General features: G+C 35.5%; 1 protein-coding gene across 1 annotated transcript in view; it reads right to left on the bottom strand.

Annotated features, from left to right (window-relative positions):
• Positions 1–27,636, bottom strand: part of Adamts6 (ADAM metallopeptidase with thrombospondin type 1 motif, 6) — a 209,504-nt gene that overhangs the window by 31,111 nt on the left and 150,757 nt on the right. Inside the window, exons 18-20 of the mRNA XM_013025239.1 lie at positions 25,763–25,926; positions 25,012–25,150; positions 6,811–6,940 (exon numbers count right to left, since the gene is read on the bottom strand). Of these exons, the coding sequence (XP_012880693.1) occupies positions 6,811–6,940; positions 25,012–25,150; positions 25,763–25,926 (433 nt within the window). The remainder of the gene's footprint in view (positions 1–6,810; positions 6,941–25,011; positions 25,151–25,762; positions 25,927–27,636) is intronic.

The following is a 27,636-nucleotide window of genomic DNA, read 5'->3' as shown; positions in this document are numbered from 1 at the left end:
TACTAGCCTTGAGCAAAAAGTCAAAGGAGCAGAGTTCAGGCTCCAAGTACAAACCACAGTACTGGCACCAGAAAATTTAAAAACCTTAAGAATTTTCTAACATCTTTGAGAGATTCAATTATATAACCTATTGTCTATTAAAACTTTTGTAGGTGTTAATCTTATTAATTAATTAATTTATTATTGTAGTACCAGATATTGAATTCAGGATCCCACAGATATTAAGCCAATTCATGGAGCCATGTCCTCAGTCTAATTTTAAGATAATGTTTAGGCCAAGGATATGTCTCATTAGCAGAGTGCTTGTCTATGTGCATGAAGCCCTTGCTTTGATCTATAACTAAAAAAAGACAAAAATAAAATGTTGTAAAATATTTTTTAGTAATATTTTCATAGATCCTATGGTTTCCCTCATTTGTAGTAATTAGTATATGTCTAGGATAGTCTAGCAGAGGGGCAGAATAGCTCAATAACTATGTGCTTATGACCATATAAGATGATGCTAAGCGAAATGAACTCCAAGATACGGAAACAAGTTTTTCTTTGTTTTTTTTTTTTAATGTACTGTGTGATTTCTTTTTTCTTTTGTGTTTTTTCCCCCTGTGGTTTATCCCTTGTTGTCACTCTATTTGATTTTGGTACCCTGAGTATTGTCTATACATTACCTAAATTAGGGAAGGGAAGGAAAACAACAAAATGGTGAGACAGAGGACAAAGGGGAAACTAATGCAACAGCAATACTCTCAAGAAAATATATTGGAAATGAACTGTACAACTTGAAATGGGGTTTGGGGGAGAGGGAAAGTGGGAGCAAATGAGGGAGGGAGTAGCAAGTTCAACCAGAAATGTACTCACTACCTTACATATGTAACTGTAACCCTTCTGTACATCATCTTGACAATAAAATTTTAAAAAGCAAAAGCAAAAGAAAATGTGGTATGTATACACAATGGAATTCTATGCTTCTATCAGAAAGAATGACATTGCCCCATTCATAAGGAAATGGAAAGACTTGGGGGAAAAATCATATTAAGTGAAGGAAACCAACCCAAAGAAACACAGGCTGGCTGCTTGTTTTCCCTCATTTGTAATAATTAGTATTTGCCTAGGATAGTTCTAGCAGAGGATCACACTAGCTCAATAGCTATGTACATATCCCCTTATAAAATGAGGCTAAGTGAAATGAACTACAAGAAAAGGAAACAAGAGGTTTTGTTTTTTTGTTTTGTTTTTAGTGTTTTAGTGTACTATATGCAGTTATTTCCTTTTGTTTTTTTTTATTTTGGCACCCTTTGTATTGTATATAAGCTTACCTGATTTGGGGATGGGAAGGGGAATCACAGAAATGCTGAGAGAAAGGACAGGGGGTGAACCAATGAATGCAACAGCAATACTCACAAGACACCATGTTGGAAATGAACTTTACATCTTAGGGCAGGGGAGTGGGAAGAAATGAGGGAGGGGGTAGCAATATTCAACAAGAAATGTACTCATTTCCTTATTTATGGAACTGTAATCCCTTTGTACATCACCTTTACAATAAAAAAAATCTAGAAAAAAATTAGTATGAAAAAGAAGTTATTCCTCAGCTACTTGGAGAGTGAAACTAATATTAAGAGGATCTCTAACTTATCCTGTACTGTATGTTTTATTAAAAAAAATCAATACTATAAACTCTGAAATGGCAGCAATGAGAATGTGTCAATGAAGCAAGCAAAATTCGACATATGACAGCGCCACAAGGTACTTGGTTTGAAACTTACAATGTTCGCAATGTCTAGGAGAATGAGAAAAACATCACTGGAGATTAAATGCCCTCATCTGGGAAATTATGACCGTTGGCTGAGATGACGTCTATGATCCTTCCTAGGTCTTAAATTCTGGAGTTTTTATAGAGGACGCTGATGAATCCATTTTAAAACTTAACAAACTATAGTTGTCCGTGGGTGAGGTTCAATGATTTCAAAATAATTGTCAAATATTATATCATAAAAAATATCATTGAAGAAAACCTAGCCCCAATATAAATTTTTTCCCACCCTTAGCTTCTTTAACACTTTTGCTTATCATTCTCTTATTTTGCTTGTAATGGTTTGTCTGGTCATATAGTTATTTTTATATGCACTTGAAAATTGTTAGGAACCTGATGTACAGTGCTTTGTATTTTGCAGTTGATTAATTCATGTTTAAAACTTTTGTCCACAGTGTTATCATAATGTATAGCTTATTGTTTAATGTCTCCAGTTTTCACAAATATAAAAAAGCACAGCATCATATAGAAATATTTGTATTCAAGAATTCTTCACATGAGGTCATTTGTAGAAATAATCTTGTTATTCAAATGCATCAGGGAAAACCCAAACTCCTGGCCTTTCTTTTTGGTCTCCAACCTATTATTGCTTCCTTTCCTTAAGGAGGATCATAGCTTCCCATCAGTCATCTCTTTTTAAAAAAATTACTTTGCTTTGTCTCAGTATGTAGCTCAGGCTGGCCTCAAACTTACAATCTTACTGTTTCACTTTGAGTGCTGGGATTACAGTATGCACCCCAAACCTAGCTCTATCAGTCAAATACTGTAATATCAACTCCTCCCTTCCTTTTCCCAATTATTTAGGCTTATGTCATGAATTCCATTGTATTCACTCATGGTCAGCTTACAACCTGGACTACTATACTCTTTCTCATAAAAAGCTGATGCTATGAGCATATTAATTTTCCCCGGAAAGATTTCTGCTGATCCTTCAAAGTTTTCCAAATAACACTACTCTTGTTTTTCTATCAATGGTTCTTTTGTCTATTCTTCCAAGTCTCCTGTCATTTTCATTATACAATGCAATTATAAATCTTACTGTCTTCTATGTCTCTCTATTGTACTTAGAAATGCTTTCAATATAACTAAAGATACTTGAAATATTTGCATATTTGAAAAGATACTTTTTGATGAAAGTATCATTTGGGGTTTTTAATTAATGGTCTTGCAAAATAATGCTATGTGAAAATACAGATTCCTTCCTCAAATCAAAAGAACATTTGTCAGGTAGAATAAAGTTTATATTAAAGGAAGAAAGAAACCTTACAAAAGGTAAGACATTTCTAAATATCCTACCAATGAAAGAAATAGAAGTTTTGAAGTTTTCCCATATAATATTTTAAAAGAAAAAAAAACAGATGAACTGCCATAAATAATATGGAAGACATATAGAAACTAGAGAAAATATTTGTAAAACAAGTAAAAGTTACTTTAATACATCAAAAGTTCATTAAAAATAAGTAGCAAGGCCAAGTGCTAGTTACCCACACCTAGCATCTTATGTCTTAGCTACTCAGGAGTCAGAGATTAGATGGAGTTAAGTTCAGGCATAGCCTAGATAGGACGTTCCCAAGACTTCATCTCAACTACGTGTAATCTCCAGTGACATAAGGAAGCACAAGTTAGAGGACCACAAGCCAGGTTGTGATCAGAAGACTGCAGTTCCAGAGCAGTGCCCAACAATGTCCATGAGACCCCATCTTAAAAGAAAAAGCTGAGTGTGGTGGTACATGTCTATCATCCTATCTACAGTAAGAAGTATAAATACAATCACAGTCTAGGCTGGGTCATAGCAAAAAAGGTGACCTTATCTCAAAAAAATACAAAACCAAAACTAGCACAAAAGGGCTAGAGTCAAGGCTCAAGATGTAGAGTACTTGTCTAGCCTACATGAGACTCTGAGGTCAAATCCCAGTACTGCAAAAAAAAAAAAAACCTAAAAAGAAAAGTTAAATACAAAAGAAAATATACAAGTGGCCAGTGAACATAAGTTTATAATGTTCAGTCTCATTAACAATCAAAGAAATGAAAAATAGCAGAGCAGATATCTGATTTTTTCCCCTCATAAAATAGTCAAGGGGTATAAAAATAGTAATACTCAGTGTCCAGCCAGGCAATGGAACCCTTATGTCTTGTTAGTGGGAGTACACAATCATACAGTCTTTCTGAAGAGCAATATGACAATGTGTCTGAAAGGTTTGAACCAGAAATTCCATTCCAACTTATTTTTCATAAAGACATAATATGGACAGTTCAGTTTCAGGCAGATAATGGTTAGTGCTATGGTTATTACAGGAGATTCAAGGCCAGAATATAGCCTAAATTGGGCAACTGTGAAATACCAGTTTAAATAAACAATAACATATCTTCTAAACACTGTCATAGATACTTAATGTTCAAATTATTTGGAGATCTGACTACAAATAATCATATGTATAATAAATTCTGTTTGGTATATGTACTTGTACATATGTAGAAAAAGGACAAAAGATACATTTATTAATAGTAATCTTGTTTACCACACTGTCATTTGAAACAGAGCATGTCTTCTTTCTTTTACATTCATATAAATTCTTATTAAATCGCTGTATCTATTATTTTATCCCTAAAATTGCAATGTCTACTGGAACTCTTGTGGTTGTCATAGTATGAGTTGAAAAGAATAAATAAGAAATTAAAAAGGAACTAAACTATAGACTGATGATTTATATTTAAAATATGTACCTTTAAACGTTCCAAAAAAAGGAAAAACTGTCAGACTAAATTGTTCTCTTTCTTGCATATTCCCTTGATCTTTCCTTTTTGAATTTCCTTTTTACTTCCAAACTTAATTTCATTTAACAGGAAAGGAGATAGGGAACTTAATTTTAATCATGCATATTAACATTTTCTTCAACTGTTAAAATAAAAAAAAATCACTGGATGGGATACAGTGAGTAATGACTGAAATCTCTAAGGACACAGGACATTTAATCATGTAAGCGTGAACAAATAAAAAATATTAGGTCAAAATAAAACAGGGTAACCAGTTCTATTCAGATGTCTTAAATGGTTGGTAAAATACCAAGCAGGACATTTTATGATTTAAAGTCTTGAGTATTAACAAATAAACTTGGTACATTGCAACTTCACAATTGCACGAACAATATCCTAAGTTATTGGAAACATGAGAGGAGACAAAATTAGCTCATGGATTTTGAGCATCACTTTGTTTTGCATAACGAAAGCAATTTTAGGTAGTAAAAAACTTATTTTTAAATAAGTTTATAAAGATAATTGGCAGGAAAGAAGAAAATGCAAAAAATAACTGGTAGAACATATTATAAATTATAGTTCCATATTTTCCCATTTCTGAATTTTAAGGAGTTGAATGGTGATCACATTTTTAAAAAAGGATATACATAAAATTAAAAACCTTAAAGTAAAACCTTTTTATAATTCTAGTCTTGTGCTCCTTGCTTGGTAGCTACTATACTAAATCACTTCAAGAGACTAAGTAAAAATCTTGACTTTGGAAAAAATTGAAGTTCATAAGGCATTATGGTTTTGAAACAAATAAATAAAATGTCCCTGGCTTTACCCATATGGGGGGCTTTAAGACAAATGTGTGTGTGTGTGTGTGTGTGTGTGTGTGTGTAATATACATATACATGTATATATAACTTACTATAGATCCCAAGTTTTTGTAACTCTACTGTGGTCATTTTTGGAAAAAAGCATGACTTCATTATAAAGTATTCCTCTACAGTTCTAAAGGGCTTGGGACATATACCTTCATTTGTTTACTCTTTTTATCCTTCTTATCAATGTCATGATTGGATAATTAGCCAAAGGATTAATGGTTAATCTGATTTCCCAAACAATGAAATGCTATGAAGTTCAGCATCCATCATGATCAGAATTAGCAGCCTGGTCTTTCTTCATGTAATTATTGTCTTTGCTCAATCAAGAAACCTTTTTATTCTTCTAGATCACAGCACGTGTTGGACAGCAGGTCTCATTCTAAAGCCATCATTAAAATGACTGGCTTTCTCCCGGGTGCTTCCCTTTACAGTGAGGTATAACTGCTACGTCAGTTATAATTGCTGACAGCAATTACAGCTAGAATGAGTCTCAAGTATACATCGCTGTTCCTACACCCAACACTCAGGAGATGGGATACCTCAAATAATGGAACATAAAACTGGGTTAGCAAGTTAAAGCACTGATATTCCATTCTGGAGCTTTTCTAAATCATGTAAAAAATCTTTAGGACTTTAGATACATTTCTGGAAAAGTCAGGAGTGCAAGAAAATCATTCTCTTTTGGTAAAATTAGACATTATTTTATATATCATCAAGAAGGGAATGAGTGCTATAGTTGTAAGACAACATCTTTTGCAAAGTGAAAACTATTTATAGAAGTTAAAATGTGACATGTGTGCCTTAGGATTTTTTTTTTGATATGTGTAAGACAACACAAGTTCAGCAGGCCGAGGACCTGCAAGGAAGCACAGAGTTCCTTAGAAGTCTCAGTGCTAGAAGAGGCTGAGAAATTCAAATGCAGCTAGAGAAACAGGCTAGAGACATTCACCCAGGCTCCCAGCTTGAACTATAATCTTGTTTGATTCAGAGAATACAAAGATAACCACCCAAATTTTCACAAATGTGTTCACCTGTTCATTGTGAGCCCCTGTGAAAGGTCCTTGATTTGGGGGAGGAGAGCATTCAGGTGTTCCACTTTACTTGAAACCCTTTGGCAGATATGGCTTAGAATTGATGCCATAAAATCATTTCCAGAACTGTGGCAGGACCAAATTCTTTCAAGCAGTTAATAACTGAAACCAATGTGTACATATGTGCTAGGTAAAAAAGACATCAATATTCTATCTCCTATGTTGTTTCCTCTCTTTTTCATCCACATTAATTTGTATCACAGAATATGCTTCCGGGTGTGAATATATAATATTTCTTCGCTTTGTAACTGAAGAAAGTTAATTCTTCTTTCTCTCTGTTACTTACTCAGGTGGGCAGGGCTCCGTGTTGCAGTCTCTTTGATTTTCTGGTGGCTTACTGTCAGGATCACAATAGTTGTTCTGCACAATAGAGTTGTCATCTAGCCTTTTGCACACTACTTCCTGTCTTTGGACACCTAGAAGAAAGGAAAGCATCATTAGCTGTAGAGCAGTTTACTTTCTAAAAAGTTAGGTCTGCTAGCTTTCCACTGTGTGGAATGAACCTCACTGGATCGCTGCTGTCTGAGCTGTGCCAGAAACACTTGACTGCTTCTCTAAAAAGGAGAAAAGTCCTGGTCATTATATTGAAAAATTAGGAAAAAATGATTGTGTTTATATTTAGAAAAATAACATTCGTGCTTCCATTTGTATATTCTTCTTCTTCGTGCTTTCCCTAAAAACGAACTTCCCCAAATATCATGAGATAAATGTATGATTGTAATTTCAATGCAAAACAATGGCTACATATTAAAAATAAAACAAGAAACCAGGTGCTAGTGGCTCATGCCTGTAATCCTACCTACTCAGGAGGCTGAGATCTGAGGATTGCAGTTGAAGCCAGCCCAGGGAGGAAAGGCTGTAAGACTCTTATTTACCATTAACCACCAAAAAAAAAACAACTTGAAGTGGTTAGAGCATGAGCCTTGAGCATTGAAGCTCAGGGACAGCACCAAGGTCCTGAGTTCAAGCCTCAGGACTGACACAAAAATAAATAAATAAGAGGGACCAGTTTACTTTTTGACATTTTTTTGACAAGTCCCATCAATTTAGTCTTTGTTAGGAACACATCACATCTATATGTTTCATCTTTTCCTCCCATTTACATGCATATCTCTCTAAAAGCCCGTGGAGTTTGTGCTTTAAAGATTGGAGTGAGCCTCTTGTGGGCTGTAAGCAACTAATCTGTATTGTCTAAAAGAGTTGATTATATTGTATCAATGTCAAGGAGACACATACACAGTTTATTCAAATCTTAATTTATGAATTCTTACCTTGTTCTTAAAAAATTTAGTCCATATGACTTGTTGAACACAACTAAAATATTCTCATTACAGAATGTCTAAAATTCTAAACACGTGGGTCTTATTTATTGGCAAAGATATCAATCATATTTTGCTCGCATTTCACACAAGTCAGACATACAACATATACTCTTGCTTATAAACATCCTTGGTATACACTTTGCATATACTTCTTTTCTCTCTCATATCAAGGAATCAAAAGTAGAGACAGATATAGCTTGACTAAAGAGAAAAAACATCTAACAACCAGAAAGCATTTAATGTTTCAGATCACATAGATAGGTTACTTTTAGAAAAGCAAACAAAAGTACAACCTAATCTGTCCTTCTAATCATTAACCTCAACCTTATAAATAGGCAAGTTAAATTACTCAACAAGAATTGTAAAATTTACATGAACAGTACTCTGGAAACCACAGATTTGCACCTAGCTAAACTCACACACAAACAAAATCCTTCAGGTTTTTTCCTCTTTCTTTTCTTTCAGTTATTTTTAAGATATCATTTCCTCCAAAAAAAGAAAAAGATAAAACAGTTCACTTACAAAAATCAGAGAATCTGAGTGAAACAGTAACATTTGGTAAAGGAAAGAAACTGAAGAGCTAGGCACCAAGTGCTTTCCCCAATCTCCCTTAAAAGTCACGGCAATTATGGTAGAGTTGTCATGTGATGTGCACCCATAAGGCTTTTGAATTTAAAGGCTGACAATGAAAACTATTAACCACCAAGTATACGAGACAGAGAGCCTATAGCCTCCATGGTAGTTGTCAATTGTTGAAAATAGTCATTTTTTCAAGACTCTTCCTGGTCACCTTTTTAAGTTTTTACTAAATTTAGAAGTCTAAAATATAGCCAACAATTTCACTGGAAAAATATCTTAAAATTATATACTGTATTGAGTCCCTCCAAACCCCCTGAATGGGCTAAATGACTCAGTTCATACGATGACAAGAGTTTGGAATTTTTTTAACTATTAAACCTTAGATTTTTGAGGGAAGAATGAGTCACTTAAAGGCATGGCTACGATCCATGCACAGATGTTCCTGATACTCATCAGTTTACCTCCCCATTCTGTCATCCAGTGGGCAGATAACTGAATCCATGTGGTCCTCCCTGATAGATAGCTCTACCGTTAGTCACAGAATTCAGCTACCAACAGCAGCTACAGGAGTGGATCAGAGCCTCCACACACTCTGGTTCAATGTTTTGCTTGTACCAGAAAGAATAAGGGATTGTTTTTATAAGTTAGCAAGTTTATTTTTTTTAATCTTTCAAATATGTCTATACTTGAAACAAGAATGTTGGCATTCAGTTCACTTGTTGTTTCTCAGAAAAGGAAAAACATTTTCAGCATTTGAAAATGGAACTGTTGTTGCTTTGTTTCAATGACGGAAACATTAAGTCATCACCAGAGGTTAAGGTAAAATCTTACTTTTTTTTGGTGCCAGACCTCGGGTTTGAACACAGGGCCTAGGCACTGTTCTGAGTTTGTTTGTTTGTTTTTGGTTCATGTCTAGCATCCTATCACCTGAATCATAGCTCCACTTCTGGCTTTTGGCAGTCTGATGGACTTTGCTGCCCAGGCTGGCAGCACAATCCACAGAGCTCAGGCTCCTGAGAGCCACCAGCACGCCGGCTCATAACCTTACTTTTTAAAAAGCTGATTCTAGAAATGCTATAAGGATTATAATTACAATTATTAAATGTGTAATGCAAAAGCAGAACCTCTTCAACTTGAATCCTAGATGAGATGTTAATATACTTAGTAGAAATTTATATTTCATTTTAAGTTGAATTCTAGCCACGCATATCGCCAAAAAATTGTCCTAGATAAAATTTTGGAAAATATATAAAACCACAAGACACAAAATAAAAATGATCAATAGTTCCATATTTTTCCTCAAGACTTTTACATTTTTTCCTTTTTTATTTATTTTGTTTATCGTCAAGGTGATATACAGAGGGGTTACAGTTACCTAAGTAAGGTAATAAGTACATTTCTTGCCAAACTCGTTACCCCTTCCCTCATTTAAGAGTTATTTTGTTAGTGGAGAGATACAGGTTTAAAAAATTGCATACATACACAAACTAAACTACCAGCTGAATGGGGGTGGCAGGTCATTCATTCATTCAACAGATAATAGCTACTAAATAAAAGCATTATGTTTATTATAAGATACTGGACTATGTGGTACAAACAGACTTAAATTTGCCAATGCCTTCCAGATGTCTTAAAAAATAGAAATTGAGAATATTTCTGGGTTTATTCCAGAAATTATTTCAGACTATTTTTTATGAAATAAAAAATAAAGTCCTTGAAAGGACAGCTGAAAGTGTTCTACACTTTATGAAGATATTTTTCTTTGCATTCATCTTTTATTAATTTTCTTCTAAACTGTTATATTAGACAATGTGGTATTTCACACTCAAGAACTGTCTATACTAGTAATCTATTCCAAATCTTCTTACAACACTACTATTTTCCTCTAACAGTGCACAAATTTCCTTCTAACTTTTACCCTAAGACCTGGCAAGATCACAATTTCTTTTTTCTACTTTGCTTTTAAGTTAGTAACAACAAGATATCAATAAATGAATGTACCTACATGGATGGATTTTTTAAACACATACTTTTAAATCAAGGCAAATTGCAGCTTTGAACTTTATAAAGTAGAAAATACAGATCAACTGGAAATAATCTAAGTGAACAAGAAAAATGGAATTTAGAAATTTGATTAGTGTCTGTACATAGCTTCTTTTAAAGTAGTCTGTGAAACATTGCTAAGTTGATTTTAAACCCTGTTGGGAATAATTACATCCAGTTAAACAAAACCACTATGTTTTCAAATCAAAAGACTTATAGTTTATAAGCAAAACAACATAAAATGTCCACATGGTCAATCAGTATACATCTAATCAAAAACAAAATTCTAGTGGCTTAGTGTCCATATTCCCTGGAGATAGGCAGATGTTTTACTGAATTTAATTGGCCAAATTTTAAAATGCACTGCTTTATTTATAAACCTCTAAAGTTACTGGCATGCCAACTGTATATCTATTTTTCCTTGATGGAATTCTTTAATGTTTTATAAAAGTAATGATTTCATATTAAAAATGTTGTTAGAAACTTAACCTTTGTAAAAATTTATTTGTTTGTTTGTTTGTTTTTGTGTATGTCCTGGGGCTTGAATGCAGGGCCTAGGTGCTAACCCTGAAGTTTTTTTGCTCAAGGCTAGCACTCTACCACTTGAACCACAGAACTACTTTTGACTTTTTGGTGGTTAGTTTAAGATGAGTCTCAGAAACTTTCCTGCCCAACCTGTCTTTGGACCAAAGTCCTCAGATCTCAGTTTCCTGAGTAGTTAGGATTGGAGACAGGTGTAAGCCACTGGTGATTTAATGATTCTTAGCCCAGAAATTTTCCCCTTGGACTAGAGATATAGCTCAGTGGAAGTGTCCCCTAACAACTGCAAGACAGTAGGTTCAGTCCTCAGCACTGAGGAAAAACAAAAGCAAAAGAAAACAACAATTCTCACTTTTTCTGTGGGTGTATTTGGTCCTATATTTACTTTTCTTCTAATAGTTAAGATCTATTTTCCCACCAAATCTTTTTTTGTACAATGGAAGGATCCAGTTGAATCACTGATCTAGCAAGATATGATTTTTAATGGCATTTTGAAAGAGGAAAAAGAGCAAGAAATACAGAAATACAGAATTGAATGGATTCCTTCACTTATTGTTCTTATTGTAGGAGGTGGTGATGGATGGTTCCAGTGAGAAAACCGCACAGTCCTGAGGCCAATCCTGAATGAAGACTTCAGAGACCTTCATTTCTTGCCTCTTTTCTAGTATCTTTCATGCTCCCCTCATAAGTTGCCAATGTTTCCATGAGACCCTCTGACCCTGTTTCTTTCAGAGAAATACTTTTATAAACCCCACTTTTGACACACTATTCAGCAAAATATTGTTTTGCTCCGGACAATTCACCATTATATAACAGAAAGAAGAAAATGTTCAGGAATCACTGCTTGAAAAGGTGAGAGGTGTTAATGAAAGAAATATAAAGGGGTGGGAGTGGTTAATTAAGGGCAGGGAAACAGTTGAGTCTTGTTCATCCTACTCATAAAGACTGACATAGGTTGGAGGCATCCAAGTGAGAAATTAGAGCTACAAAGGAGTGAGGAAAACAAAAGAATGAATTATAAATGTATCTTTGGGACTGATGGGTAACTAAGGTCTGAATCACTGAACTTAGTGTCAACGCATTTCATTTCTACCCAAAACACTTTTTTTTTTCTCTGAGAGTAATGGGAATGAGAGCTATACTACAAATGTTGCTAGTGCCTAAGGCACTAATTTGCATCCAAAGTGGTTAGCAATCAAGGGATACTATACTATATAACCACACTACACAGAGCATATGGCCAGTGATATTCATTCAGTCCAAATCGTCAGTACAGATATCATCAAAACAGTGACAAATGCCAGGAAGTTAAAGAAAAAAATTCTCTCTGCCTTTCACTGCTGGAATCTGGCTGTTGTTCTTCATGATTATTGGCCAGACACAAGCATTTACAGGGCAGTGCAAAGCCCATCTGCCTTGGATCTAACAGCTGGCACCCAGGGTACCAATCAACAACATCCATATGGTTTCCTTCGTCTGAAGAGCCTCTTACTAGTTTTTATCTTTCAAAGATTTCTCTTCTCTGCTTTCCCAGCAAAAGTAAATGTCCTGAGGAAATGTAGAGTAGCCAAAAGGAAACTGTGACTCTAAAAATACTGTATTTTTCTAAAGCACTTGTGTGTACTAATGATAAGGTAGAATGGGGCTTCCATCTGTATTTAAGACATGATTTTCATTACCACAAGGAGAAAAGTAAGACAGCCTTGATCTCAATGAGATTATATTAAAGGGGGAGGGGGTAGGGCCGGGTAGATAAAGTAATTGCCATTACAGTTATATTGCATGATGACTATACCTTATCTAATGAAATCCTTCATGTTCAGAACTAATATATTTTGCTTTGTACCCTCCCATTATTTTGTACTGCTGTACAAAATGATTTACCTTTCCCAGTTATTATTGATTTTAAGAACTCTCTATGGTTAATGACTATGATGTTATTCCCTTTTACTTTGTTATGTTCTGATTTTTTTCCTTACTCCAAATCTCCTTATGGATAAATGGTCTAAGTTTTCATTCCCTTTGGTAAAATGTGGCAATCAACTTAGATGATTTTTAAATCCCATAAATTCTTTTTTTTTTGAGTAGGGTTTTCAGTTCTATATATTTTCTCTATAAACTGAATATTATATGTGTTCTGTTGGAAATATAGTATAGCATGTATTCTTTTTTCATTAATAAGTTTTTTATTGTGAAAATACCATACAGAGGGGTTACAATTACACGAGCAAGGTAATGAGTACATTTCTTTTTTTGGGGGGGGGGTTTATTTTTATTGTGAAAATACCATACAGAGGGGTTACAATTACACGAGCAAGGTAATGAGTACATTTCTTTTTTTGGGGGGGGGGGGGGTCCGGTCATGGGGCCTGAACTCTGGGCCTAGGCACTGTCCCTCAGCTCTTCAGCTCAAGGCTAGCGCTCTACCACTTGAGCCACAGCGCCACTTCTGGCTTTTTTCTTTTTGCTTTGTGGTGCTGAGCATCGAACCCAGGGCCTCAGGCAAGCAAGGCAAGCACTCTACCACTGAGCCACCTTCCCAGCCCCATGAGTACATTTCTTATCAAGCATTGTTGCCTCCTCCTTTGTTTCCCCTTACTTTCCCTGCCCTTCCATCTCCCCCCCAAAGTTGTAAAGTTCATTTTTTGACATACCATCTTTACATTTCCTTGTTGCAAAAATAGTTCTCTCTTTCCTTCTTCTACATTTTAATAGTTTAACTTTTTTTCCCCTCTATGTCTGCCTCCTCCTCTGTATTCTATACAATAATAAATAAAGAATACAGGCATCTATGATTTACTATTTTGTTTTGTAGGATTATTTCAGAGAATTCTTACCAGTTGGTTGCACATGCCCTGGGGCCAACCATGTCAAAAGGCAGAGTAATACTAACTACAAAACAAGGATTTTTTGAAAGACAACTTTCCCAATATAAAAAAAGAATCCATATTACTAAAAAGGAATATCTAGGATCTTTGGTAGGAACTTACTTGTTTCTAGCATTTATTTAAAATCTTATTTTTTTGTAAATTTTTACTTATTTATTTTTACATATAGGACTCTTTAAAAAATACTATTCTTAAGTACTTGTACAAAGGGGTTTCAACTCAACGTGTTAGCTTGTGAGTACAATGCGTCTTGACCTACACCAGCCCTTTCCTAATTCTCTCCCATCTCTCTTAGCCCCACCCATATGTTCATTAAAATTTTTAAGTACTGGTATTGAGATAACAAGGCCTCAAACTTCTTCCACATATTGTGATGGACTTATGACCAACATAGAAGCTTTTATTAGTTATTAGTTTGTTGGTTGATTTTTGGGCCTGGACGCTGTCCCTGAGCTCCTTTTGCTCAAGACTAGAGTTCTACGACTTGAGCCACAATGCCATAATCCAACTTGTTCTATAATCCATTGGATCTGCTTGAGTTGGCTTTCAACTGTGACCCCTCAGATCTCAGCCTCCTGAGTAGCTAAGATTACAGGCATGAGCCACGGGCACCCAGCAGAAGCTTTTATTTTAATCACATATAAAAATCCTCTTCTTGGAGGCAAAGAGCAAATATTTCAGATTTGATTTAAAGTGAAAATACTAAGCTCTATAGCTTTTAAACAAAAATCTTCATTTCTTCAAATAAGAAAGTAAGAATAGTACTATCACAAGCAGGATTCATATTTTCCAAAAGTACCCTCCATAACATTATGATTGTTAAAAACACTGTTTTGAACAGGGATTTTGAGAAGGGAAACATAATCTGTGTCAAACTGATCATTCATATGACAGAATTACACACAAACTTTTGTTTCATTCTTATCTATGGGTCTCAGTGAATGAAACTTTGCTTAAGTGAGAGTACATTAAGTGATAAAAGAAGAAAGACAGCATTAGGGAAAATGTTTTGCACTCGCAGAGATTTCTTGTCTTCACTATAAATCTTAAGAATGCATAGAGATAAACCCTTCAAAATGCTGAGATTACCAAGGGAACTGTCCACATGTAAGATTTTTTTTGTAATCAGAAATCTTAAATTATATTGAAAAATGTACAAGGAAATGCAAAGAAGTTTTTGAAAAGTAGGTTATATAAAAAATGAGTGCAAATAATTATTTTGGACAAATAAGTGACAGAACACATTAACTTTCAGGAGTATGAACCAGCCATTGTCTAAGTTTGTATAGAAGCATCACTCCGGGTCCTTACAGGGCATGTTATATAAGCACTTAGAGAAACCAGGAGCCATAGATGGCTTCAGAGCCAAGGATTTCAGGAGCTATGATGTTCATAGATGCCCTACCATGGTGCCTAGTAAAACTAGCTCCATATGTTAAAGCACATTTTTATTCTCAACATTGAAAATGACCTAAAAAAGGGATGGTGGAAGAGATTGAATACGGGCATGCAGTAACAGACCATTATCTAGGTTTCTAGATTTCTTTTTGAAGAGCAAGAAGAATATAAAGGAATGATGAGCAAGAATGGGAGCAAATCTTTCTAAACTCAAATGCTACTTTTCAGGGGCTTGCATTATTAAAAACATCACTGTGATCTGTTTTATGTCTAAGTTTGGAATACACAGAAATAAAATGTAAAGGGACCCTCAGAGTTTTGAACAGTAATACATTGTACAACCTGACAGCAAAAAATTACAGAAATTTTCTTCAAAACTAATTATGCAGCTGTGTGTCTTCAAAGAGACATATAAGGAAATGAGTAAATGCTCTTAATTATTCCAACTAAGTTTTCATCTGCAATCTTTTATTTACCTTTGCAAGGAGACTCCTAAGTCCAAGATAGGCAAATTTAGATATAATTAAGTCATTTTTTCATCTTTCACACTTAATTTCAAACTTTGAAAACAACTGTTAAAAGACCATGAAGTATGGTTCAAGTGGTAGAATGTCTGCCTACCAAATGTGAGGCCCTTAGTTCAAACCCCAGTAACACCAAAACTAACAAAGTAAATCAGGATTTGCTTTTGCTTTCTTCTGTCTGTACTAGTTTGAGAATTCTATGAAAGTCACAGTGTATGCATCCTTTATATGCTGCCACACAAGTGTTAGTGATTATTATGTCTGCAGAAGTCCAGGCTCACAATTCTACTTGTTTAAAACACATTCCATTAGTTCACCAAAAAAAAAAAAATTGCAAACTGACCTCTTAGGGTTGTTAAATGTGTTAGGTAGACATTTTAGAACTGGCAAGAAATTAAAAGGGCATTTGTATAAACTATAAAGTATTTGGCTCTTGTTTTCTCTGGTAAACAGCTGTTTTGAGAGCTTTTTTTTTTTCCTTCTTTTGTCAGGCATTAGGAACTAGCCTACAGACTGCATTACATACTGTTTTGTATGATGTTTCAACTCAGGGTCCTGTGATTGCTAGGCAAGTGCTCCTACCAGCTGGCACTCTCCCCCAGTCTTCTAATAATTACTTTAAAAAACAAATACAAAGTGTTATTTTTTATTGTACTTACTAGGGATTGAACTCAGGACCTCAATCTTGGAAAGCAGGTACTGTACCACTTGAACCACACCTCCAACCTTTTTTCTTGTTGGTTATTATTATACATTCCTTTACACATATGACTGAGCCCAGGCATTGTGTCTTCCCTCTAGCTGGGATGACAAGAGTATGCTACCATACTCAGCATTGGCTGAGATGGATCTTATGAACTTTTATGCCCCACTAGCTTCAAACTGTGATCCTCTGATCTCTGCCTTCCAAATAGCTTTGAAAAGAACATATTCAACACTTAATACAATCTTATATGCTTATATTGAAGCTTGAATTCAGGATTCTCACACTTGCTAGGCTGGCACTCTACTGCAGAACCACATCTTGTCCCTTTTCACTAGTTTTTTTGGTTTGTTTTTTGTTTTGTTTTGAGTGTGTATGTGTGTGTGTGTGTGTGTGTGTGTGTTCCAGATAGGGTATTGTTTCTGGTCAGGTATGAGCCTGGACCACAATCCACCTATTTAGGCTTCTCATCATAGCTGGGATGACAGACATGTGCCACTGTGCTCAACACAAGAATCTTGTGAACTATACTACATGGGCTATCCTTGAACCATGAGCCTCCTGATTTTAGTCTCCCAAGTATCTAGAATTACAGGCATGATCCACTGGTACCCTGTGATGCTTTGTATTATTCTTGAAGATAACATATAATGTAAATATATAGTATTTCCTTAGAAAACATGTGTTTTTCGAAGTCCAAGGCAATGAGCTCTTTAAATTCTTTAAAATTATGCTAAAAATTATGTTGTTAAGCCAGGCACTGGTGGCTCACCCTTGTAATCCTAGCTACTCAGGAGGATGAGATCTGAAGATTGTGGTTCAAAGTCAGCCCAGGCAGGAAAGACTCTTATCTCCAGAAAACCAGAAGTGGCGCTGTGGCTCAAGTGGTAGAGCGCTTGCTTTGAGCTAAAGAGCTCAGGGACAGTGTCTAGGACCAGAGTTCAAGCCCCTGACCACCACCACCAACAACAAAATATGTTACTAAACAGAACAGTGTAGGGTATTATACAAATACGTTAGGCACAAAGAAACAATTGCTATAAGAAGCTCTTTTTAGATGTCCTTTTTCTTCTTTCCATCCTTTCATTTTCTCCTTTAATTGTCTAACAATTTTATGCTGATCTAACAAAGGTCCAGGAGAGAAACACATGCTAAATGGCACATCAAGAAGGATATTCAAGACAGATATTAAAAAATTTACATACTTTAAGACCTCTAGTTCTTCAACTGGAAGTTCAGAGAAGCTAAACTTTTATATTGTAAACACTATGAAGGCTCTGAAGAGTGAGCTTATATATGTAAAGGAGTAAGGGCACATTTTTCCAATCTTAATGGTTCCCATTTTACATGAAACCAGGAATCTCAAAGCCTCAGTTCACGGAACTCTCAGGATGTTATTATTATTTTTTAACTGCACTTTCTATGTAGAAAAACTGACTAAACAGGACTAAATAATTTTGTGGCATGTAACCTATGGAACTTGAAAAGGTGCAGTATGTCACTGCATCCTGTGCACCTGCTGCATTGCCCTTGGACATCTTAGAGCCTTTGCAAAATACAGCACTAACTTAGGAAAATTCAAAATGGTAATTGAAAACCACTTAATCATTTTATAACATCTCAGAGCTCCAGTATAAGAATATAAGACTCCTGTTGAATTGGATAAAGATTCATAAAGAAAAATGAACTTAAAAATAATTTGATGTAGAAAAAGAAATATATAGAATAACCTTCATGTTTATATGCTGTTCATTCATTCATTCTGTCTATCTCTGTTTCTATATCTCTCTTTCTCTCACCCCCACACACATACCCTCACATATGCACACATTAAGCTTACAATGACATCTGGGAAAGAAAGATAAATATAAATACAAGAAGCATCACATATAGAAGAATAATTCAATTATATAGATATAAAAGGAAAAATAATGACATTATTTCATATAGTAACTGGAAAGCAATCACATTCTTTAATGGTCAAATGTAAAAGAAGCTTTAAAAACCTGTACTATTTAGTGTTGCATTTAAATAAAATATGGCCCGTGGCAATAAATTTATCTCATTCGGCAAAGATTAGTTAAACTTTTGACTTTCCCCCCTTAACTAGAAAGTAATATTTAGCAGACAGTGCCTCTATATATAAAACCTAACCAAATTGAGGTTTTTAGAATACAAATGTTCACTTCTATAGACAGAGAAAGAAATAAAGGCCTAGGAAAGATCAATTTGGACAAATTATTAGGAGTGTTAACAGAGGGGATAGAAGGACAAAGACTGTTACTGAGAGTATAAATGTAAAGCAGGAATAAGTCTATCATATGTACTTTTGATCTTTCTTTTCCTGGTGAATTAAGTATTCTTGTAGTTTCTTAAAGCACAAAGTAGGTATAAAATTAGGTATAAAGTAGGTATAAAATAATCAAAGCATCAACTCTTTTTTTGGGGGGGGTCCGGTCGTGGGGCCTGGGCACTGTTTCTTTTTGCTTATGTGGTGCTGAGGAATCAAACCCAGGGCCTCAGGCATGCAAGGCAAGCACTCTACCACTGAGCCACCTTCCCAGCCCCCTCAGAGCATCAACTCTTAAGGTTATGTGAAATCCATTGGGAGAATGGATAGACTGTGAAAGGGGAAGGGAATGGTTTGAACATTGGGAATTTGAAGATATCCAGAAAGTCAAGGTAGTAATTATAAATACTGTTGCATTCTGAGTCATTCTTAAAAAAAAAAAAACTTCCTAAAGCAATAAATGCCCAGAGAAAAGAAATATTTATTATTTTTCATAAATACTGAGTTAAAATGGGAATCATGTGCCTTATAATTTGACTTGTGGGTCTAATGACTATCTGGCATTTACAGGTTGAATACACCTTAACCAAAAGGCTTAGGACCAAACAGTTTCAGATTTCAAGATTGTTTGGATTTAAGAATATTTGCATAGACTTTACTAGTTGAGCATCCCTAATCTGAAAAATATGAGAGCCAAAATAAAAAACTGGGTTTGGGAGGGTAATCTTCAGAATTTTGATGATCAAACTTCATTCATTTTAGCTCCTTAAGTACACCTCACAGAAACTTGAAATTAGGATGAAAAGCTTAAAGAAAAAACTGTTTTGCACAATTTCAGCCAATTTTAAAATCTTTATTAGATGCTAATAAATGATCCATTAGGTAAAGATGAAGGCATGAACATTAACTAAGCTACAAAAATATTTTCTATAAGCATGTCTGAGGCCCAATAGCTACACTAAATAAAACCATGAAATTAATTGGCATTCTTTCAATTCTTCCATTCCTCCTCGACATCAGTCTTTATTTTCTCACCATAGTACTCATTTCTAAATCTCATTAACACTTACAATTAACTACTTGCCAATTAGTGAGAAATGACTGTTAGTAATGCACCTCAGAGATATTTGCATCTGAATGTTAATTTGAGGGACAGAATTAGAACTTTCACCCCATATCAAAGGCAATACTTTTCGATGTGAGCTGCACTTTAGAATTGCTCAGAGATCTTTTCAAATTCTGATGCCCCAAGCAATTAAATAAGACTGGGGGTCGGGAAGCAAATACTAGAATTGCTTAAAGTTCTCCAGGTGTTTTCAATATGCAGTGTAGTTAACATTACTTCTAGGGAAAGCATTTGAAAAAACAAACTTTCAAGCTAGTGAAGGAGATATATTTAGTGGGAATGGGCATGTTTCTCTATATAGAGTTGCTAACTGGTAAAAGAGCTCTGTTTAAAGTGAGACTATTACATTCCCTTCTTTTTTATATTTTCTCTTATTAGTATATATTAATCATACAAAGAAGTTTCATATATCTCCACTCCAGTATGCATGTTCTTTGATCAAATTCATCCCCTTTATTACTTGTCTTCATTCCCTCTTGACCCTTTATTAAACAACTTTAATGGGTTGCATTGTTCTATCTGTATACATGTGTTTGAAATGCTTGGATTACCAGACAAATGTTACATTAAAATATCACTAGAGACTCAACTGCTAAGTGGATTTCAGCAAAGTATTTCACTTGATATTTACCTACAAAACAAGAAAAATAGTAGCAAAGCCTATATTAGTGGTTGTTGAGGACAATCAAATGAGACAGAGCATCAGAAATGTTTGTAAACTGTACAATTTATTTATTACTTTATAGCTGACCACCCATCATTCAAAAAGACTAGTGGTTATATAAATTACAACTGTATTATACATGATTACCTTAAAAACTGGCCATTTTGCTTTAATAGGTATTTATTTTAGGAAACCTATTGTCAAGCAAAGTTTCTGGGAGTACTGTGCTTTCACCAGCAGAACCTGCATTACCTGGAAACTTGTTAGAAATGTAAAAGCAAGACCTGCTGAATCAAAAATAAAAAGCAGAACTAGTTCTATGTTTTAAGCCCTCCTAGCAATTCTGAAGCATGCTAAAATTTGAGAATGACCATCTAGCCAAACACCAGTAAAAAAGGGGGGGCAGGGATATGTAAGAGTAAAGATCAAAGAATGAATATACAAATTTTATTTTAAACTTGAAAAGGGCATAAATTATTATTCAAAATAATACTTTTAATGCTGTATTTCTCAACCAAACTCTATCAATGAACACATTCTACTCACTAATCCTCATAATGGTAGTGCATAAATTTGCAAGTCAGATGAATTACAGAGTATGCAATAGTTTGAATGAAGGATAAAGAAACTCCAGTAGAAGTATCAATGGTTCTGAAAATAGGCAAGTTTTGATTCATTGGATTTTCTTGCAGAGGAAGAGTCAGAGCTGTATCTTTAAAGTCATATTTATCCTAAAAACAACAGACCATACCATCTCAAAGTTACCAATCAACCAAAGGAAGTGTTTCATCACTGACTCAGAGAGAAGGCTATTACTTGTACTGAATCACCACCAATGTTTCCTGCATATTAGATTTGTCATTGGGTGTGCTAAGCAACAGAAAAACAGTCTGAAAATGTCTTAAGTTTTTTTTTTCTATTAGAAAAGGCTATCATTACAGCCCCCAAACTCCAAGTTCAACAATCTTGACATTAATAGAACATATAGAGGCCGTTAATTTTACCAGTATAAGTAGGTGGGTAAGAATGAGTATGCTGGTAAGAACCTTAGGTATCTTTTTTGACTAAAACAGAAAGTTCTTTTTCATTTCTTGCTTTCCTCTTTCTGCACTTAAAAAAATGACAGTCTCAAGAACTTCCCTAGAGAGATAAAAATAGAATATCACAATTATGAACTAAATTTACATTAAGTTTTTGACCAAAAATAAAATACAATTTTCTTTTTAACTCTGGGCCTAGGCACTGTCTCTGAGCTCTTCAGCTCAAGGCAAGTGTTCTACCACATGAGCCACAGAGCCACTTCTGGTTTTCTGGTGATTTATTGGAGGTAAGAGTCTCACAAATTTTCTTGCCTGGGTTGGCTTTGAACCATGATTCTCAGATCTCAGCTTCCTGAGTAGCTAGGATTACAGGTGTGAGCCACCCGCACCCAGCTAACACATGACTTTTTCTTGAGAGGATTTTAAGCAGTTGAAGCTTCATTTACCATTACTGAGAAATGACTCTGGATCTCCCTTCAATTTAAATTCCAAAGTCCTAGGGGACTTTTCATTCTTCAAACATAAGCTTCCTTACTTAGAAAAATCTATGGTTAAAGTAGGGTTATGTGTATGTACTGAGAGGAAGTTCAATAATTGTTATTTACACTAGCATACCCACCCTAGGATGTTCTATATCTTTTGTTGTGTTCTACTTCTAGAGTTCTACTTCTGAGTAAAATGATAGAAAACAAAAGAAAGGAACTTTGATTTACTTATGCATTCTAAACTCTCAGGTTGTATACTTGTTGAAATTAATTCCTTTCACTCATTGGCTGGCTATTAACACGCATTAAGTGCCTTGTGTGTCCTAAAATATTGTTCTACCCTGCAAAAATCTACTGTTATATACAGGCTTCAGTGGTCAGGCTGTGGGTTCTGTTTCTCAACAGCTAGAGTTCAGTTTCTCTGAAAGTCAAGACCCATGATACACAAATTTGGGTGAGCTCAGAATCATAGATTCTTGGTCCTTACTCTAAGAACTCCTACTCAGTAGGTCTGAAATGGGTCCCCAGATTGGCATTTCCAATAACTTCTCAGTTGATGTTGATGCTGATGGTCTAGGGTTCTTACATTGAGAACTACTTACCAAGCCAAATGATACCACATCTGACAACTTCCAATCACTGTACCTCCCACCCCCAAAGAAGGCAATGAGCTAAAGGTCTAATTAATATTTATCACCACTCACAAGCAAACAGGTTTTAGGTTCCAAGAAGTACCTCAAATATCTAAGATAGAAGCTCCCGCATCAAAGACATACATATGAGGAAGAGAAAATGCTCCTCCAGGGGCTTTTCTCCCACCTTGTTTTTTGTTTGTTTGTTTTGTTCTGACTCATAAGAAGTCAGATGTAATTTTTCTCAATACAAGTGTTATGAATCACCACCAACGTTTTAGGTTTTCCTCATAAGTTTTACTCAAATAAAATAATAATTTTCCTTTCAGATTAATATTTCATTGCATTCCCCCTACCCCTTCCCTTTTTTTTGTTATACTATCTGCTCTCTGAACAAACAGAATCATAGGGTTGAAAGAACATTGAGAATTTACTTAATCCCTCCTTGGCTTCAGACAAGACTCTCTAAACCATCCCCAAATATAGCAATTTCAGAAAAAGAAGAACAGGCTCTAACAATTTCCCATTCAACATTCTGTCACACACTTGAAGACACTAACATGCTACCCCATTGCCTTCTCTTCTCTAAGCTAAGCAATCCTAATTTTAGCCTTTTGGGATTTCCTAGACTTTAAATTATTTGGACTCTTCTTTAGTAGGTTTATCTCACTTTACCTCAAGGACTGAACTCTATATGAACTCTTCTAATGGAGACTTTTTATTGGTATGTGGAAGAGGGAAGGTTAATTTATCCAAACTAAAAGTAATGCAGTCAGAACAAAGATATATATGTAAATGCCGCTAAAAAAATAAAGCAGTGGCACTCACTTGAATAAACCATGAAGGACTTGAGGACACTCATTAGTGGCATTAGCAGGAACTTTGTATTTATTAAAAGAAATGGTAATGTAGTATAGTCTTTAAAACTGTATTATAAGTTATCATTTCACATGTAAAATGGGTAGGGATTAGAGAATTAAAAAATATAACTGTATGATATTTCACACAGAAGAGAACATTAACATAGCATTGCTCATTTGCTCTTTTGATATCTTTATATGGCCTTCACTATGAAAATTGGAGTTGTAGTAAATTGATGATTTAATTCTTATGAGCTTAAAATTACGGAATCTGTTATATGCTAATCCTTTCTCTGAAAATAATTTCTCCAAGTCTCAAAGAATCAGAGGCTATTAGAGACTCGGTGAATATGGGACAAGAGAAGAAAAAGTCCATGTGAATTCACATTTCTTCAATTTAGAATGGGAATATAATACATTGAATGGCTCACTTAATTTCAACTTCACCCATTCTAATCATCACTACTGGATAGTGAGTCTTTGCTTTTGGAGTGGTGAGGTGTTGTTCAAGTCCAGACTAGGTCTGAGGAATCGGTTTGTTTCTTTGGCTATTGGGATCAAAGTATATGGTGGAGGTGATGCATTAGTCTCCAGAGAGAAGGAAGATGCTGCTTGCACAGCACTTCTACTCACCAGTCCATGCAGCAGCAAGGGTGTTGGCTTTGAAGGAAGCCAACTGTCCTGCTCTCCCAGCCAGAGGTAAAGAATTGCATTGGTGGCCACTAGAGGGAGGAGGATTAGGAATAGAGTAAATTGTGGGGAAAAGGCACCCATGAAAAACGCACATGGGACAACCAACATATCACCAACCACTGCCTAGCAGCTACTTCTATCTCTCTGAGGAGTTATAATGGGATTGTTATACACCACTAGCCCAGAGAACCAGACACCAATAATTATTTGTAGCATCCCATTATGTAGCCTCTTAACTCTGATGGCTGGAGAAGGGAGTTGGTACAGAATTGTGGGAAACACACCATCATACAAACACAGGCACACATACATTCTCTTCCCCCACTCTTAGAAGCTGTATCTGTGATGTCTGAGTTTTGCCCATTTTCTTATGGAAAACTATTTATGTTCTTTACGAAGAATATATTCACCAAAACAAAACAAAAAGCAGCCCACCTTCAAGATAGTCAGGAAGAACACCGGCAGAGACACTCATTGTGCCAAGATGTATTTTACCAACAAATCTGTATAAATTACATGAGGTTGAAAACAAATGGAATATAATACAATTAAAGTAAAGTTTCTTTTGCTAAATTACAGCTTGAAGCAAACCTGCAAAAAATGTTTCCAATTAGCTTCTTCAACCAACACAAAGTTCAGCTGAGAGAATGTTTTGCTTTCCGTCCTGCCCACTGGGTGGGCTGCCTAGTGGGTGTCTTACCTCCAGCACAAGTAGCTGAGCATTCTGACCAAGGCTGATGATGCCACATAAAGCCAACTTCATTATCTCCACTGCCAGTCCGAGTAATGGGAACATTGAACTTATACCTAATTCCCAAATTCTGTTCCTGGAGTAGAACCTGTCATTGAAAACAGCTGGTGAAGATAATTAGAATACAATGAGCCTTCACTCAGATATTTATTATTTCTTTTGAAGAAGAAAACGTTATATAGCAAGTCTTATAGGAAACTTAAAAACATTTAAAAAGTATCTTATTATCTATCTGTCAGTCTTTGTGAAAGAGTCTTGCTATGTTGCCCAGGCTGGCCTCAAACTCAAGATAGCTTTCAAAAGCATATACTTTAAATTGGTTCTCCTTTTTGGGTGTGATAAAGGGAGAATGAAATTAGTTAGTGTAACTATGTGGAGGTGTAACAATGAAATCCCAACCTCACCTAACTGATATAAGTCAATAAGTTTTCTTTTCCTCCTCTTATTTTCATGGAGAGGTTAGAAATATTTCTCTCATTTGTTTTGTTTGGATATAAAAATATTATTCAAGAAAGCAACAAAAGACAAAACAGATACATAGAAAGAGCAAATACCTTGACTCTGCACAGATTCTGAGGAAATTACTTGCATTTACCTTGATTTCATCACCAGTAGAACAGACATAATAAAATCTGACCTTTTCTCACCTCACAAGAGGGAAGAAAATATAGTACAAATAAAATGATAAAGACACATTTACCATGACAATGAGATTTTCAGAGGTGGGACCTAAAGCTTCCAAGGATTCCGGTTCATCTGTTGGTCTCTTGTAGTGAAAAGCTGTTCCAGCAACATCAAACTTCCTAGGCCAGTCAATAGTCCAGGCACCGTTAATGTAGTAATCATCCCCTTCAGATTTTAAAGCTAGAAAATAAAATGAGAAACTTCATTTCCTAAATTATCATAGGTCAACTACTGCACAAAAATATACAATGAACATGGATGTTCACTTAGAGAGATGATGACACTAGACCAATTCCTCCTCCCTTACCTCCCTCCTTCCATGATTTCCTTCCTCCCTCCGTCCCTCCCTTCCTTCCATCCTTCCTTCCACAGGGTCTAATTGTAAAAGACCTGGCTGTCTTCCAACTCCTTATCCTTCTGGATCAACCTCCTAAGTTTTGGGACACCACCACACCCAGCTGACAATTTTCTTTTTTCTTTTTTTTTTGGTCGGTCATGGGGCTTGAACTCTGGGTCTGGGCGCTGTCCCTCAGCTCTTCAGCTCAAGGTGAGCACTCTACCACTTGAGCTACAGCACCACTTCCGGTTTTCTGGTGGTTTATTGGAGATAGGAGTCTCACGGTCTCTCCTGCCCGGACTGGCTTTGAACCGCGATCCTCAGATCTCAGCCTCCTGAGTAGCTAGCATTACAGGTGTGAGCCACCAGCGCCTGGCTGACAATTTTCTTAAATACAAATTAAAACAACAATTTTTATGTGAACATTAAGAAGGTATTCCTTAAATATTTATGTCATTGATAGAAAAGAATGAAAGGTTTATCTGGAATGATAAATAAGGAATTAGCAAGGAAAATCACAACAAAAAGAATAATTAGAAAGGGGGTAGAGGTGAGGATCATACTTATTTTTTACTTTTCAGCTATGCATATATTGTATTTTAATCAGCATAACCCTCTCTATGGCTTTCTCTTTCCCACTCTTAAATGTCCATTGATCATCATCTTTCAGTGTTTCTTTATATCATTTGTTTACATAGTTGCAATGTATTTCAAAATGATTCAGTCTTCATTATTCTTTTTCCCTTTCACTTTAAGTAGTTAATTTTATGTTATGTGAATTTCACCTCAATAACAAAAAAACTGAAAAAAAGAATAAATGTCAGATGGATAAAGGTTTACATGCAAATGTGGTTAAATGATAAAGTGCCAGAAGAAAATGTAGCAGAACTTTTTCTTGTAACATTAGGATATAAGAAGCTTTTCAAAGCATGAAAAGAAACTCAGAGTCTTTTGAGGAACCTCCATACTACTTTCCAAAGTGGTTGAACAAGTTTACATTCTCACCAACAATGCAGTAGATTCCCTTCTGGCCACATCCCCTCCAGCATCTGTTGTTATTGGAGTTCATCATTATAGCCATTCTAACTAGCATGAGGTGGAATCTCAATGTTGTTTTGATTTGCATTTCTTTTATGGCTAGAGAGGCTGAGCATTTCTTCATGTGCCTATCGGCCATCCTTCTTTCCTCTTCAGACAAGTTTCTCTTTAAGTCGTTAGCCCACTTATTTACTGGACAGTTGTTTCTTTGAGGAATTGTTGTTGGGGGATTTTTTTGAGTTTTAAGTATATTTTAGATATGAGACCCTTGTCCGTTGTATGGCTAGTGAAGATCTCCAAATCCGTGGGCTTTCTATTGATCTTGCTAGCTATGTCCTTTGCTATACAGAAGCTCTGAAACTTCATGCAATCTCATTTGTCCAACCTTTCTTTGATTTGTTGTATTTCTGGGTCTCAAGGTGGCTCAGTGGTAGAGTGCTTGCTTTGTATGCCTGAGGCCTGGGTTCGATTCCTCAGAACCACATAAACAAAAAGAAAAAAGCCGGAAGTGGCGC

Source organism: Dipodomys ordii, unplaced genomic scaffold (genome assembly GCF_000151885.1).
Source record: "Dipodomys ordii isolate 6190 unplaced genomic scaffold, Dord_2.0 Scaffold83, whole genome shotgun sequence".
In the NCBI taxonomy this organism is placed as follows: Eukaryota; Metazoa; Chordata; class Mammalia; order Rodentia; family Heteromyidae; genus Dipodomys; species Dipodomys ordii.
The sequence above is the reverse complement of the archived record's forward strand: the minus strand, read 5'-3'. Positions and strand labels throughout refer to the sequence as shown.